This window comes from Brachypodium distachyon, chromosome 2, assembly GCF_000005505.3.
Source record: "Brachypodium distachyon strain Bd21 chromosome 2, Brachypodium_distachyon_v3.0, whole genome shotgun sequence".
Lineage (NCBI taxonomy): Eukaryota > Viridiplantae > Streptophyta > Magnoliopsida > Poales > Poaceae > Brachypodium > Brachypodium distachyon.
Window position 1 is genome coordinate 53,326,052 of NC_016132.3, and position 16,109 is coordinate 53,342,160.

Below are 16,109 nucleotides of genomic sequence, written 5' to 3' on the forward strand. Positions count from 1 at the left end.
ACCCGTCCCTCCGATCGGTATGCAACACAACCGCGCTAGGGTTTCGCCTGTCTCTCGCTTTTGCGCCGTGGTCGTAGTCTACTCCATCCCGAGCATCGGCGTGCACCAGCAATCGGGGGAGCAGGTCTCCAGAACCTTTCGCCTTTGCGATCCTGTACGGGAGAGGGCGAATAAGGTTTTTGGGAAGCGCTCCGCGCGACTGCTCGCTTCCTTGTAACCACGGGTCGTCTGCCTTCTCGATCCGGCGGGTGCGCGACGCGCCGCCGTCTTCTTCGTCAACAACTTCGTCAAGCGAACGTAACAGCAACGGCTTCCTCTCCACCGCAACAGTACGTACATTGTGATTCGATCTGTTGTTTAGTTATGATCTGTGAGTTCATATTGTTGTTCGTTGGGCTGTTTAATACTTCTAATATTTTAGAGATGCATCTGGTAGTTGCTGTTGTCGTCATGATCTATATTCTGGAATTATTCATTGAATTGTTATTCTCAAAATTGCTTAATTTTCCGACAATCCAAAAACCTTATTGTAGGCAATTTCCTGATTTAACTATGTGTTTAGCCGATGCATTGAAGCCGGATAAATTTTTCGGGATGTACTTCAAGAGATGGCAATTAAAGGCCATAATCTGGTTGCAGACTCTGAAAGTATTCTGGGTGACAGACGGCAAACCAGAGGGAGATTTATCTGAGGAAGCTCAGAAAAATTTCCAGGATGCCAATGTTGCCTTTAGAGGATGCATTCTGAGTGTTCTTTCTGACCGTCTTTGTGATGTGTATATGCACATAGAAGACGGGAAGGAGCTGTGGGGTACGGGATGCTAAATTCGGTGCAACGATGCAGGCAGTGAATTGTATACCATGGAGTCGCTGAACGACTACAAGATGATGGATAACCGTTCTGTAGTTGAACAGGCGCATGAGATACAGATCATTGTGAGAGATCTCAAGCTTCTCAAGTGTGATTTACTCGACAAGTACGTGGCTGGGTGCATTATTGCAAAGTTACCTCCCGCGTGGAGGAACTTCGCCACGTCTCTAAAACACAAGAGACAAGAGATATTAGTCGAACAACTGATAGCGTCTCTTGATGTTGAAGAGAAAGCTCGGGCTAAGGACACCACTGAGAAGGCTGCTGATATTCCGTCTAACGCCAATATGGTACAGAGGAATTTTCGCGGCAACGGAAAGAACAAAGGGAAGAAGTCCGCTGTTGTTAACAACAACAAGCCTGCGCAGACTACTACCTTCAAGAAGAAGAAGAAAATAAACAAAGGCGAGATGAATTGTTTCACCCTTGGAGAGCTCGGCCACTTTTCTAGAGACTGTCCTGATCGTGTGGATCGGAGAGGGGAAAAGGGGCAGAAGACTGTCAACGTCGTGACCGCTAGCGACACTGACACGTACGGTATTTTACCTACTGTACTTTCAGTGTTTCAATCTCCATGTTGGTGGATTGATACAGGTGCTAATGTTCATGTATGTTCTGACATCTCTTTGTTTACTTCTTACCAGCATGGAAGGGATTCAACCGTCTTGATGGGGAACGGGTCGCATGCAGCTGTTCGTCGTGTTGGTACCGTCGATCTGAAGTTTACTTCGGGGAAGATCGTGCAGCTAAGGAACGTGATGCATTTCCTCTCCATGAACAAGAATCTCGTTAGCGGTTCCCTTTTATGCATAGATGGTTTTAAGGTAGTTTTAGAGTCTAATAAAGTGGTTGTGTCCAAACATGGACAATTTATTGGTAAATGCTATGAGTGCGGAGGCTTGTTCCGTTTTTCCCTTTCTGATTTTAGTGACATGTCAGTGAACCATATTTGTGACAGTGTTAATGATGATGCAAGTGTTTGGCATTCTCGTTTATGTCATGTTAATTTTGGTTTAATGTCTCGGCTATCCACTGAGTTTAATTCCTACTTTCACCATTGCCAAAGGTTCTAAGTGTCATAGTTGTGTGCAATCAAAGCAACCTCGAAAGCCCCGCACGGCAACCGAGGAGAGAAATCTGGCACCTCTAGAACTCATACATTCTGATCTTTGTGAGATGAATGGTGTGTTGACAAAAGGTGGAAAGAGATATTTCATGACGTTGATTGATGATGCTACTAGATTCTGCTATGTTTATTTGTTGCGAACTAAAGATGAGGCTTTAGACTACTTTAAAATCTATAAGGCTGAAGTTGAAAATCAATTGGAAAGAAAGATCAAACGTTTTAGGTCGGATCGTGGTGGGGAGTATTTCTCCAATGTATTTGATGAGTTTTGTGCGGAACATGGTATTATTCATGAGAGGACGCCTCCCTATTCTCCCCAATCAAACGGGGTCGCCGAGAGGAAAAGCCGCACGCTGACTGTCTTGGTGAATTCCATGTTAGCCACTGCCGGTTTATCTAAGGCATGGTGGGGGAAGGCGCTATTGACTTCATGTCATGTCCTGAATAAAGTTCCAAACAAAAATAAAGAGAAGACTCCCTATGAGGAGTGGATTGGAAAAAAGCCATCACTTTCTTACTTGCGCACTTGGGGATGTTTGGCTAAGGTCAACGTTCCAATTCCAAAGAAACGCAAGCTCGGACCGAAAACAGTGGATTGTATCTTTTTAGGCTATGCTCAGCGAAGCGTGGGCTATAGATTCTTGGTAGTTAAATCCGAGGTACCTGATATGCATGTTGATACTATTATGGAATCCTGTGATGCAACATTTTTTGAGAATATTTTTCTTATGAAAGATATGCATAGCATTGCTAGAATTTCCTCTGAAATATTACCTGAGTCTAGCATATCTGAATCTAATACATCTGATAATGAATCTGAACATCTTGAGGATGATGTTGAGAAAGATGACAATGAAGCTCCTTCCAGGAGTAAGAGACGAAGGATTGCAAAATCCTTCGGTGATGACTTCATTGTGTACATTGTGGAGGATACTCTCAAAACCATTGCAGAGGCATATGCATCTCCGGATGCAGATGACTGGAAAGAGCTGTCTAGAGTGAGATGGACTCCATTCTTTCTAATGGGACTTGAGATCTATCTGAACGACCCCACGGTTGTAACCCAGTAGGCTGCAAGTGGGTGTTCAAGAAGAAGCTAAGGCCTGACGGTACTATTGAAAAGTATAAGGCACGGCTTGTGCGAAAGGCTACACTCAGAAAGAAGGCAAAGATTACTTTGACACCTATTCACCCGTTGCTAGACTTACTACCATTCGAGTACTACTATCCCTGGCTGCCTCCTACGGTCTTGTCGTTCATCAAATGGACGTAAAGACAGCTTTCCTTAACGGAGAGTTGGAAAAGGAAATTTACATGGAACAACAAGATGGGTTTGTGGTAAAGGGTGAAGAGAGAAACGTGTGCAAGTTACTAAAATCTTTGTATGGACTAAAACAAGCACCTAAGCAATGGCACGAGAAGTTTGACAGAACTTTAACTTCTGCAGGCTTTGTCATTAATGAGGCTGATAGATGTGTGTACAATCGCCATGGTGGGGGCGAATGTGTTATTTTGTGTTTGTACATGGATGAAATTCTGATTTTTGGTACAAGCATAAAAGTGATAAATGAGGTCAAGTCGTTTCTATCAAATTGCTTTGATATGAAAGATCTGTGAGAGGCTGATGTTATTCTTATCAATAAGCTGGTTAAGGATGAGAGTAGAATTACTTTGTTGCAATCCCACTATGTTGAGAAGGTCTTGAGTCGCTTCGGTTTTACTGACAGCAAACCTTCACCAACATCTTATGACCCCAGCGTGATACTCAGAAAGAACAATGGAGAAGGAAAGATCAATTGAGATACTCTCAAATAATCGGTTTCCTTATGTACTTAGCTAGCGCTACGAGGCCTGATATCTCTTTTGCTGTGAGAAAATTGAGTAGGTTCACGTCAAACCCGGATATAGATCATTGGCATGCACTAGAAAGGATATTGCATTATCTAAAAGATCGGTGAGTTATGGAATACATTATTCAGGGCATCCAGCTGTGCTTGAGGGATATTGTGATTCAAACTGGATCTCTGAAGCAGATGATCTCTACGCCACAACCGGGTATGCTTTCATACTTGGTGGTGGTGTAGTATTATGGAGATCTTGCAAACAGACCATATTGACGAGGTCAACTATGGAAGCAGAGCTTGCTGCTTTAGATACAACCACCTTTGAGGCAGAGTGGTTGAGAGATCTTTTGATGGAATTGCCGGTGGTTGAAAAACTAGTGCCGGCTATTCTGATGAACTATGATAATCAAACGGTTATTACTAAAGTAAACAGTTCAAAGGATAACGCGAAGTCATCAAAACACGTGAGGAGACGTGTGCAGTCTGTCAGGAAATTGAAAAACTCCGGAGTGATAATTGTTACATATATTCAAACGGAGAAAAACCTGGCAGATCCCTTTACCAAGGGACTATCCCGTAATGTGATAGAGAGTGCATCGAGGGAGATGGGGTTGAGACCCATGAATGTTGTGCCATAGTGGTAACCCAACCTATGTGATCGGAGATACCGTGAAGTAGGATCTGGGAAGAACGAAGCTATCGGTATAACAGAGGAGAGTATGTTATAACCCTCTCTATGTGAAGATGTGCGACTCCCAAATTGCTGTAAGGCAGGTTGGCGACATGCCTTAATGTGTTCATTGCGGCTATAAGTAGCGAAAGATGCTGTCCTACAGAGTATTCTTGAAAGAACACACCTATATGAGTCCGACTGTCTAACGTCGCTGTCTATGTGAGATTTGGATGATCTCTAGTAACTCATGAAGAGACCACGAAGTATGACGCATATGCTCCACCCGCGGGGTAGACTACTGATAGCCGAGTACTGGTTGACTTTGAGTGAAATCTATTTCACGCCAGCTTGCAATTCAAGACTTAGTCCATTGGGAGTGTGGATGGATGTAACTTAAAGTTCTAGGCAGAAGTTCAACTTAACAGTCTCTGCTGAAACACTAGTATATAAACAAGTAGCGAGAACAGGTAAATCTCTAAATGGGTATTTGAGATCTGGTGGGGGATTGTTAGAATTTGTGTTGTGGGCCTCATCAGCCCAAGCCCAATTTTATTAAATTCTCAAAAATCTCAAAAGCCCATTCATGAAGTGGGATTAGAGGAGTGGAAAGAGAATAGTCCCATCTTGCTAGTTTAGAGTGAGTGAGACCAACATATAAGGGATGTTGTTTCTCACCTATTGAGCAAGTGAGCTAGGGAAATCCCCACGCGCGCTCCTCCTCCTCCGCTCGCCACGCCACGACGCGCGTGCCGCGTTTCGTGGTTCGAGTTCGAGCCGTGCGGGGCCGGGCCTTTTATCTTTTTGTCACGCGCGCGAGGTATTTTTGGAATCTGTTACGGACGCGTGCAGATTTTGTGGAGTCGGTTCAGGTTTCCTAAACCGCCCGTGTGACTATATATACAGCCGCTCGTCCCTTCGATCGGTATGCAACACAACCGCGCTAGGGTTTCGCCTGTCTCTCGCTTTTGTGCCGTCGTCATAGTCTACTCCATCCCGAGCGCCGGCGTGCACCAGTGATCGGGAGAGCAGGTCTCCGGAACCTTTCGCCTTTGTGATCCTGTACGGGAGAGGGCGAATAAGGTTTTTGGGAAGCGCTCCGCGCGACTGCTCGCTTCCCTGCAACCACGGGTCGTCTGTCTTCTCGATCCGGCGGGTGCGCGACGCGCCGCCGTCTTCTTCGTCAAGCGAACGTAACAGCAACGGCTTCCTCTCCACCGCAACAGTATGTACATTGTGATTCGATCTGTTGTTTAGTTATGATCTGCGAGTTCATATTGCTGTTCGTTGGGCTGTTTAATACTTCTAGTATTTTAGAGATGCATCTGCTAGTTGCTACTGTCGTCATGATCTATATTCTGGAATTATTCATTGAATTGTTATTCTCGAAATTGATTAATTTTCCAACAAGATTCTATCTATCTAGCAGAGTTCTATTCACCAGTGTCACCCCAATGCCCACTGATTTTTTGCGTGGTTACCTTTGGTTATCTAATATCTAATTAAAGTAGCAGAAATTCTATGGCCTAGATTTAACAAAAGTTATCGGACCGTGGAGATTCAGTCTACAGATAATTAAAACACAAAGCAATCCCGAATACTTAGCCGCAGACACACAGCGAAGGAATATGGACACATATTTGCAATTGGAGTTCAAGTATAATTAGCCATCCAATCAGAGCTCAGGTAAGAGTTCAAGCAATCGGAGGTCAGGAGTAATACGCCACGTAATCCCCTCCACGTCCGTATAGTATCCAACTTGAAATCGGTATGGACTCTCTGCCCATCAAAGACATCACACGGCACCTACAAGATCACAACTATCTCCGTGTCCGTAATAAATCCTAACGCGTTTGATTTTCCAACCACATAACACTGCTTCTGCTTGCCGGTTGCTATACAGACACAAATTCTACAATTAGGAATTAGCTCGATCAGTACATCACATAGCACGGAGCGCCATACGTAGGTGTTCTAGCGGCAAGCCCGAGCAATTGATGAATCTCCTGCCCAGTACTTGAGATCAATTTGATCGAGGGACTCGATTGTCTGACCTCGCCAAGCGGAGTTCACACGCAACAAATAGCCCCTGCCACGCTAAGGTACAGGCACAGGCAACTATGTCTTCAAAGGACAAGGTGGCAAAACAACGAACGAGTAAGTCCAAACCAAGAACAAAACTGCATGCATCGATTTGTCTTTGTAATCCACACTTACCTTCGGTACCATGGATATATGCCTGAGACGCAAACCCAGATTTCTAAAGCAATAGAAATATTATGGTCCAGATATTCAAAAAATTGGCGTATGGTTTAGAATTGTCAGAAACCAATCAATTTGATCTGATCATAAGGAGGTATATGAAACCAATTGGAAATCTATTAGTATATAATTAAAACAAAATGACAAGAAGTCAACGTGTCCGTCCACATAGGTTAAAATATATCCACTGTTGATTTTAGATTTTAATGGTTATGATTAGATACTAGAAACTTTCGGCCCGGACACCTAAATAGATGGCGGACCGATTGAATGCTACTCCGTACTTGCGATGTCATACTCCATAGTGAGTGGTTTGTCAGCTGGACTCTGTGAGGTACACATATTAGCTTAAAGTGCTAATTAAAATTAGAACCGGTGTCCTAAACTTCTACATGTACATAAAACAATCCAATATCTCCACTATAATTTATTAAGACATTTCATATATATTTAAAAAAATTATATGTAAAAAAAATCCAATATCCCTACCCTTGGATGTACGTATAAGGACGTTCGATGTATTAGCATCACGTCGATTGACAAAACCCGTTGCAGTGTGACATGCGACCGGCCGGATCGCATATCGTAAAGTGCAGAACATACAATTAGACCTGCTCTAAGAAGGACCATGTATGCATGGTCGCTTGCTAGCAATTCTACTTATATATTCAACAAGGATCAAACGACTTATTTTTTTCTTTAGAAACCAAGTGAAAAGTAAACAAACCATATTTTGAATCAATGAACCAATTAAAAAAGACATACTTCCTCGGTCCACCAAAAGATGTCTCAAGTTTGTCAAAATTTGGATGTATCTAGACATGACTTAGTGTATAAATGCATTCAAATTTAGTCAAAGTTGAGACATCTTTTGTTGGACGGAGAAAATACATCAAATACGAAGACAAAAAAAAGGAAAATTGAAATGTTGCAAATATATCATATGTTTGAGACATTAACACTCGAGCGAAAAAGGCAAGCTGGAACAAGCTACTCCAACCGCGGATGATGTCCTGCCATACTATATATAATCGCAGCTCATATGAGATATTTAGTAAATAACTTGATGTTGAAGGGGCTATATTTTGAAAAAAGGAAATAGAAAAGAAAACGACGTGTCTTAGATGTTATTTATATCGGATAAAAAACATGGTTAGGAAGTATATTTGGCATCATACATCAGCAGATGCACCACCGCCGAATCCATGCCCGTGTCAACATCCGCCGACCGGTAGGGGAACGCTCGCAACGAAGACACCAACCAGAAGACAATCTATCACATGAGCACCAAAATTCATGACTATGACCACAAACCCGACACCTGAAATTGCATATCTCTCGCCACCGGCCACCGGAAACGCGAGGACTGATAACATATTTTTTTTCGAAAATCATACATGTCAATGGAATGATTGGCCTAATAGATACGAATTGGGATGAATAAAAATCAATGCTTATTGCTTCATGCATAAAAAAACTAAGGATGAAAAAAATATCTAAACATATATAATCGGTGTTGAAAATAATACCTTTTAAATAAGAAAATAAAAGCAATAAAAAACACATGTGTTACATGTAAAAGCTCAACAATTTTGTATTGCACACAATATTAATAAAGTAAAACTCTCTTGCAAAAAACATGTAATAACTATCTAATCTACAATATATTGTGTTATGAATTTAAACTCATCTAATTAAGCGTTCAAAACTCTCTAAACTCTCTTTTTTGATAGGTATAAAAATATAAAAATCAAATATTTCAAAAAGAATTATCGAACAATTTCAAGTACAATACATCAAAATTGCATATAAAATGAATCTAATAAAAACAAAAATATAAAAACATCATTTCATTAAGTCTAGCCTCGCAGATTGCGCGGGCTACCCCGCTAGTTCTTTCGGTGACACCAGTATCAGATCTTTTGATCTCTACGCAGTACTCACTATCTAATATTCTAATTACACCTTGGCAGTTGTAGATTGCACGTATCCTGTGAGACAGTCTCTCCCTAATCAACTCACAGGGCCGGTCAGATCAGATCGTCCACGGGAAGTGACCTTCCGGGGACCACGGCAAGTCGAGGCAATACCAGTTGGCAGCCGGCGGCGGGTCAGAAGAAAACACGGCCGCGGCGGCATCATCAGCATGCGGCACGGAAGAGGCCGCCGACCACCGGCCGTCGGACGAATCCACGGCTATTACAGCGTCATGGGCGCGCCCCTTCTGACGCCCCTGTAGCTTGCTGCTTCCTCCTCCTCCTACGTCGTCGTCATCGTCTACGCCGCACGTTTCTTTTGATGGCCACCGTGCGCCGCAGCCAATGCCGGCGCCGGAGTCGTCGTCCCCGTGGTTGTCGTCGGAGTTTGGCGAGAGCCTGGCCTTCTTGTTCACCACGGCCACATCCGTCGTCGTCGGCCCCGGCGGGGGCTGGAGGTGACGGGAGAGCGGCTGCGGGCCGTGGAGGTGCAACCCCTCGTACGTGACGGTGAACATCTCCGGGTCGTGGGTGGACTTCTCCACGTGCTTCTTGGCGCTGCACCGGGAGCTGGTGCACTTGTAGTAGCTCCTGCATGCATGCATGCATGTAAAAGTCAAACATGCATGTGGTTAGTCGCTGCGGATATATATATATATGATCGGCGTTCCTTCGTGACAGTTCCTGTCAATAGTTCGATGAAGTGCAAGTGTGCAGTGCAACCTCGGGTTGATCTACTACGTGTCGTTGTTCAGAACTTAAAGGAGGTTCGCTGCTCAACCGAAAGTTCAGCCCATCATGCGTGGAGGTAATGGCTAATGGGTCAGGTGATGATCGAGTTTGGACTGGTTATCTGATGGACTGCTCAGGTGGGCGCCAGCGCGTTATCTATGTATGATCGAGCCAGATGCAGGTTAAGTGCGTGCATCTGCTGCATGTGTGATGTGTATACATGCATGTCAAGTCAGTCCGTCAGTGCGGCCCCCCCAAGGGCCAGAGTCTGATGAAAAGTCGTTACGCGAAGTGTTGACGAAGAACAGGAGGATCGATGCTCTGTGCTATCCTGAATTCCTGGTGATTGAGAATGGTGGGCCATTTTCAATTTCGTCCTTGCTACTGTGGACCCTAATATAAGTATCTTGTTAGTTCGACTGCCAGCTGCTTAAAGCTCGTGGAGGTTTGCAATTTTGGCTGTCGGCTGGCTGTTTTCCAAATTGCGAACACCCGGGGTTAGTTTCTTTGGATCACTCGAACTAGAAAACGAAAAAATGGATCTATATAATACTCCTGCATGATCTTAAAACACAGAAAGTTCGCAAGTGCAATACGTAACTCTACATGTGCAAATTGATTATCCCGATCTCGATCTAGGAAAGGCCAAAGCACGGACGTACTTACTTCTATACATGCATGTGCAATGCTCAAGAACTACACGTACGACGCGCATACACGTACAAGCAAAACCCACGGCATCGCCGACAAGGCGCGGCGTGGCCCGGCTAGTCCATGAACTGCGCTTGGGAATTTTGCTCTCCGCCAACCGCTAACCACCCCAGCAGTCGCTTGCGGCCGGTACGACGAATGGGACCTTGCATGCGTGGCGCCGGCCGGGGCCACCGATTAGACCAAACGACCGACACGTATATTTGTTTCTTGTGCTCAGCTAGTACTCCGTAGTAGCCAGTACACTACTCTACATGCCAATCTTCGCTGATCGACTCACGCACTGTCGAACTGCACATGCATCGATCACCTTGTCTAGCTGGTCTTAATTACCAAGCGTACATAAGCTCTTAATTAGTCGGAAACTTAACTAGCTAACTAGCCCTACCACACCCACAAACGAAATTTATTGAACTCTGACATGACGGCGACGCGACCTGCGCAGGCCGATCCTGCCCGGTGCATGCATGGTCCCAACTCCCAAGCCCAGCTATGCACCATGCAAGAATGCCAAAGTTCGAACAACAACGAGGAAGGAGGACAGCGATCGAGGAGAACGGAGAACCGCACCTCGGGTGGGGGTTGTTCTTGATGGACTTCTGCCCGTACTTGCGCCACTTGTACCCGTCCGTCGGCATCTTGCCGCCGCAGCTCCTCACCGTGGCCGTGCGCCTGCTCTCCGGCGCCGCGCTCGCCGCCCCGTACCTGCGGCTTTTCAGGCAAAACCATACACGGATTACTACAATTTACTCACCAAGTCACCAGTGATTCATCATATTCACAGGCAGGACATGCACGCGTGCACCTACAAATACAGCGAGCTGTAGCGGCGGCCGTATCGGGGCGGGTGCGGCCGGGACGACAGCGCCTTCTGGATGTCCGTGATCGTGGGGCCGGAGTACACCGAGCAAAGGGACCTGCCCGCCTCCGCCGGCGGCACCGCAGCGGTGGCTGCGCCTGATCCTGTATTGTCGCGCGGGCAGTAGTGCTGCTCCGAATCGTCGGCCGGGTCGACCACGGGGGCGAGGAGGCTGTCGTCGCTGAGGAGGTCACTGATCAGCTGCTCGTCGAGCTCGCCGGGCCAGATTCCCGCCTCGTCGGCGGCGGGTGCCACGGCCTCAGCTTGCAGCACGTCTCCCATCTATCAGCTGTTCTGGATCGTCGTTGCTTGTGAAGGGGCGGGCCATATAACCCACGGCTCAGCTGTGGGCTGTGGGGACAGAGTGATAGTTGAAAGGGATTATATATAGGCATGGAGCCTAGGTGGATGGAGTGTGGAAATTGGCATCCATTTTTTTTGCTCCAACCGTCCATCGGATGGGATGATCAGTAAAATGGTAATGTGCAGAACATTTCTTCTGAGCCGTATTTTTCCCGGGTGTGTCATTTCCCAGTTGCTTTTTTGGCTGCATTAAAATAGTCGATTGCAATTGCGCATTTTTTTTACTCCCTCCGTCAAACAAAAAGTGTTTCAAATTTGTCAAAATTTGGATGTATCTAGACATGATTTAGTGTATGGATGCATTTAAATTTAGTCAAAGTTGAGACATCCTTTGTTGGACAGAGAGAGTACTAGAATTGCACGTTTTAAAATGTGCAAATGTGGTGTAAAAAGTTTCTGACGTTCACTAGTAGTTCATACTATTTGCATTATGCCTTCTCCAATATGGCGACGTTCTTGCAGCCAGAATTAGGTTCTCCGTGTCTGATTTGGTCAATTTTTCGGGGTTTTAGAGAATTCATTAGGATCTGTTCGGCTTTCGTTTTCGTTGTGTGGTTCCAGATCGACTCTTTTGACTTATGGTTCTCATATTTGGAAATGTTTTCTGATTGGTACATAAATCATATAGGGCTTAGGGCATCTCCAATGTTAAGCCTTCATTTGTCCTCCCATTTGTCCACTTGGGGGTCTCCCACATGTGGCCGCCGCGAACAAGTGGACCGTATCCATTCTTTTCCCAAATTTGGAGAAAAATTAGAGGAGGTGGACAAGTTTTGGTCAAATGAATGTGTTTGTTCATGAACCCCCAATGAGAAAATAGGGAAGATTTGGAGGTGTCCTTGAAGATGCCCTTAGCACAAAGATTTTTCTACCATCTACTACAACAAGATCTCTTAGCAAGCTTTGTCCAGCTCATGTGATAGAGGTGTGACGAGGTTGTCCGCTTTCAGCTCATTCGAGTGATTGTTGCCATCGTTAGGTGGTTCAAAAACTTATTTGTAATTTTTGTTAGTTTTAGACCTTCTTTATTCTTCATCGGTGGGAACAGAGAAAGTTGGGCCATACAAGGGATCATCTACCTACCATCAAACAACAAAGCTTTCGCTCAAAAAGAAAAAAAATCAAACGACAAAGCTACATGTTGTTACTGACAGAGGCGCAAGGAAGATCTCTCTCTCACACACACACGGCGGGGCCGGGGACTGAAATCTTACTCCCCCAAAAGAAAACAGAACGGTGTACACAAGGAATTGCTTACATGGTTCAGCAGCGTGCCAGCTGCACCCCGACGGAAGCGCGCATAATTACAAACAGCACCAACGTATCGCTTCATGAATTTCTCGACCGAGCAGCACTACTGCAAATGTTGATCGACGCCGTCGTTCTCAACTCGCGAGTGGGAGTAATTGATCAAGCTAACACTGCCAAGAATTAATTTCCTTAATTGTGTGTAGGGCCTTGTGTTTTTCGTAAGAGTAGGAGTGTTGTATTGAATCAGATGTTGTCAATTTTTTGCTGATGCGGCCGGTGTGGTTGGCTAGTTGCCGGCACGCAGTGATTACTCGAGGGTCCATATACTCTATGGTTTGCATTAAGGGCAACAGACGCAACTGCCACTTGCTAAGTTCGTTTATAGTACTACTAGTGATTCTGAAAATGAAAAGGATACGCGCAAAGCTCATACTTAGATGAGGACCGAGAAAGACATGAAATGGTTCCATTTCGCTTTAATTTGCGCAAGGGTTGTTTGTGTAGATCGAGTATATAACTATACATTCTGTTTGCGAGAGTAGTACTGGAGGTAGTCAGCTGGTTACAGTTGAACGATACCCCAACGACGACGTGCTATCCTTTTCGAAAGAACGACAGCGTGCCATCTCCCAAGCCTGCCCGTCCGGCGTGAACACGACGCCCTCGTGTTCTACTCCAGTAATTCTCTGCATCTTCTCAACCGAGCTGAGGACATACCGTAGGAATCTGGCTCCCCGGTACAGGCGGAACCTGTTTCAACCTCGGAGAGAACCCTTGGATCAACGGGCGACAGGCGGCTCTATCTATCCAATTCCAGGTTTCCCTTAATCTTGTGATATCTTGTCCTGTACGAGGACAGGATACGGCAGGCGGGAGTGTCTATCGCGTCGCAAAAAGTCCCCGCGGATTCATTGCATCTGCCGACGCGCGCGGCCATCCCCTGAACGGTATGTGTAGTACTGTACATCTTGACAGCGCTCGCCGGTTTAGTTGCCAGATCGATCGAGCCGTGCACATCCTCATCAGGCTGGGCGCGCGGGAGCTACCGGCCTCGAGAACATATTTACTCTCTACATATAGTACTCCACTGCAACGAGTTGACATCGCCTCATCATGTCAGTCACGCTCGGCCAAGGAAAGTCGAAATGACTTACTGGTCGATGGACGCGCGCTCACGGCCGGTCAACCGCCGAGAGCGACATGCGGCGGCTAGCTAGCTCGACTACATGATCTCTCAACCTCACTCACTAACTCGTTCGTCGGCGTCTCACCGGTACACCATTATGTCGAGACAGGCGCGTTAACTCGTTCGTCGGCGTCTCAAATTTGCTCAAATATAAATGTATCTATGTCTAAAAAGCGTCTAAATAAATGTAATACAAATTCACTTAATATGAGGCGGAGTAAATACTTTGCTGCTTGTATGTACATGCTTTTGGCTTCTCGCTGAGATGGATCGCCGCGCCGGGAGCCACAGGCCAGCGGCAGGTAGGACGTCGGATTGACCTTGGTCGTGGCCAATTAAGTTGATGTGTGTCCAGTTGCAATTTTCAATTTTTTGTTTGGCCTTCTGTGACCTGCCCTGAAAGCTCCACGGTACTTTCTAGGAGCACTAGATTAATCAATACATGATCGATCATGCATTAATGGACCCGACAAATGCTATCCTGCAAGTTTCAAGTTCATATATCTCTACCACCGAAATTGAGACGAGTAATTGAGTACACTATACTCCCTGAAAAAAAAGTATACATACGTAAAAAAAAAAGGACTGAGCGGAGGGTTCTCGTCACGTTCTCAGCCCAAACGTACAAAATGTAGTAGTACTTGGACTGGGCTTCGGGCTTGGAAATGATGGTCCAAGTAATTCAGAGCCCACCTAGCGGCGAGCCGTTGCGTACAGTCAACGCGGAAGAGCTGGCGTTTCACACCGGACCGTCTGATCTCCTTCCGATGCGGGACCCACGTGCCCGGGGAATCCGAGGCGGAAGGTATCATTCCAACAGTCGGGATCTCGTCGGCCGCACCCGGTCCACATGGACCACTGACCGCACAACACCAAACAAGGGGTTAGCATTAAGCTGCGGCGCACCAAAGACCCCGACCAGGTCGTGCGACCGAGTCATGGGAACGGGGGTTGGCGCCCCGGCCCCACCGCGTCCGCTAACCCCATCACTTCCCCGTACACCTGGCACCCCAAGCTCCCGCACACCACACCGTAAACGCAGTGGAATCCGAGGCCGCGTATCCCCCAGTAGTTTATAAAAGCACCCCTCGTGTGAGCATTATTTATGTACGGCCCGTCGTCCTGTGGTCCGCTAAGGGCCCATGTGTAAAACTAGAGAACGCACCGTCCTTGACGGAAAGAGTTTTTAAATCGAACAGTGCCTTGGCGCTTCCCGCCCCTCGGCGCGCATTTTCCCGCTTAAACCTTTCCGCAGATCCGATGGCCGTGAGTCGTCCACGTCACCGATCCCACGCCGCCTTCCGCTGCACGGAGCCGTCCAGTTCCGTCCTTTCGAAGGCGAGTCCTCCGCCGCGGCCGCGTGCTTTATAAGCTCCCCTCACCCTCGAACCATTCCCTCCCAATTCCCCGTTTCAAAATAAGGAAAGCAAATTTCTCCCCCCCCAACCCCCCCCCAAAATAATCCCCCCACTTCTCCAATGGAGAGCAGCGGCACAGAGGCGGCCATGGCGGCGGCGGCGGCGGCGGTAGGAGGCTACGGCGGCTGCGGCGGGTGGGAGACGCCGAAGCGGGAGGAATGCCGCATCCCGGCCACGCTGCCTTGCCCTGCGGCGCCGAGGAAGGCCGTGCCGGACTTCGGCAAGCCCCGGGGACCGCCCAAGAACGGCTACTTCCAGCCGCCGGACCTCGAGGCCCTCTTCGCGCTTGCGCCCCGCCGGCAGGCCTCGTGCGCGTGAATTGGCGGCGACGGAACCGGAAGCAGCGGAGAGCTCTGCATTAGATTGATTTTGGGAGCTTCCGTTTAAGAAAAAGGGAGCTGTAGATACTTAGCAGTTTCTCCTCTGTTGTACTACTCTAGGGTATTAGTACGGGATTAGGGAGATGGTAGGAATGCTCTAGGGAATAGTGAGTAGCTAGGTGGGGGTGGAGGTTTGATATGTGAGGAGAGCTCATAAGCATACCGTTTTGTGTTGGATGAGATGATAAATCCTTATTTGTTTCTTGCTCTGTTGTGATCTGCTCTGCTTGTTTATTGGGCATTTGTTTTTACCAGCTGTTTATTCTTTGACGAAATCCTTTTCATACAAACTGTTTTGCGCTCATTGGTATTCCTTCTTTATGAGATTGCGATCGATGTACATTTTACTGAACTGTTGATTGCGTTTACTAATTGTCTACGGTCTATAATGGTTGCTGCTGCCACTGTAACATGACTGTGCCTACTGACGCTGCGCGGTCGGCTCCTGATACAGGGCAAC

The 16,109-nt window shown here is 46.6% G+C and overlaps 2 protein-coding genes across 3 annotated transcripts; one reads left to right on the top strand and one right to left on the bottom strand.

Moving 5' to 3' along the window:
- Positions 1–8,608: 8,608 nt before the first annotated feature.
- On the bottom strand, positions 8,609–11,398 carry LOC100824067 (probable WRKY transcription factor 20). Of its 2 annotated transcripts, none has more exons than XM_010234244.3 (3): positions 11,002–11,398; positions 10,763–10,897; positions 8,609–9,340 (listed from the first exon to the last, which is right to left on the bottom strand). In XM_010234244.3, the coding sequence occupies exons 1-3, from the start codon at positions 11,331–11,333 to the stop codon at positions 8,809–8,811; spliced, it is 999 nt and encodes a 332-aa protein (XP_010232546.1). In that variant the 5' UTR covers positions 11,334–11,398; the 3' UTR covers positions 8,609–8,808. The 2 variants fall into 2 exon arrangements, with proteins under 2 accessions (XP_010232546.1, XP_014753904.1); XM_014898418.2 differs by having other exon boundaries at positions 10,763–10,903.
- Positions 11,399–15,247: 3,849 nt separating this feature from the next.
- LOC100845673 (cyclin-dependent protein kinase inhibitor SMR5) lies at positions 15,248–15,903 on the top strand. The gene has a single exon (XM_010235246.3). The coding sequence runs from the start codon at positions 15,330–15,332 to the stop codon at positions 15,585–15,587; it is 258 nt and encodes an 85-aa protein (XP_010233548.1). The 5' UTR covers positions 15,248–15,329; the 3' UTR covers positions 15,588–15,903.
- Positions 15,904–16,109: the final 206 nt, after the last annotated feature.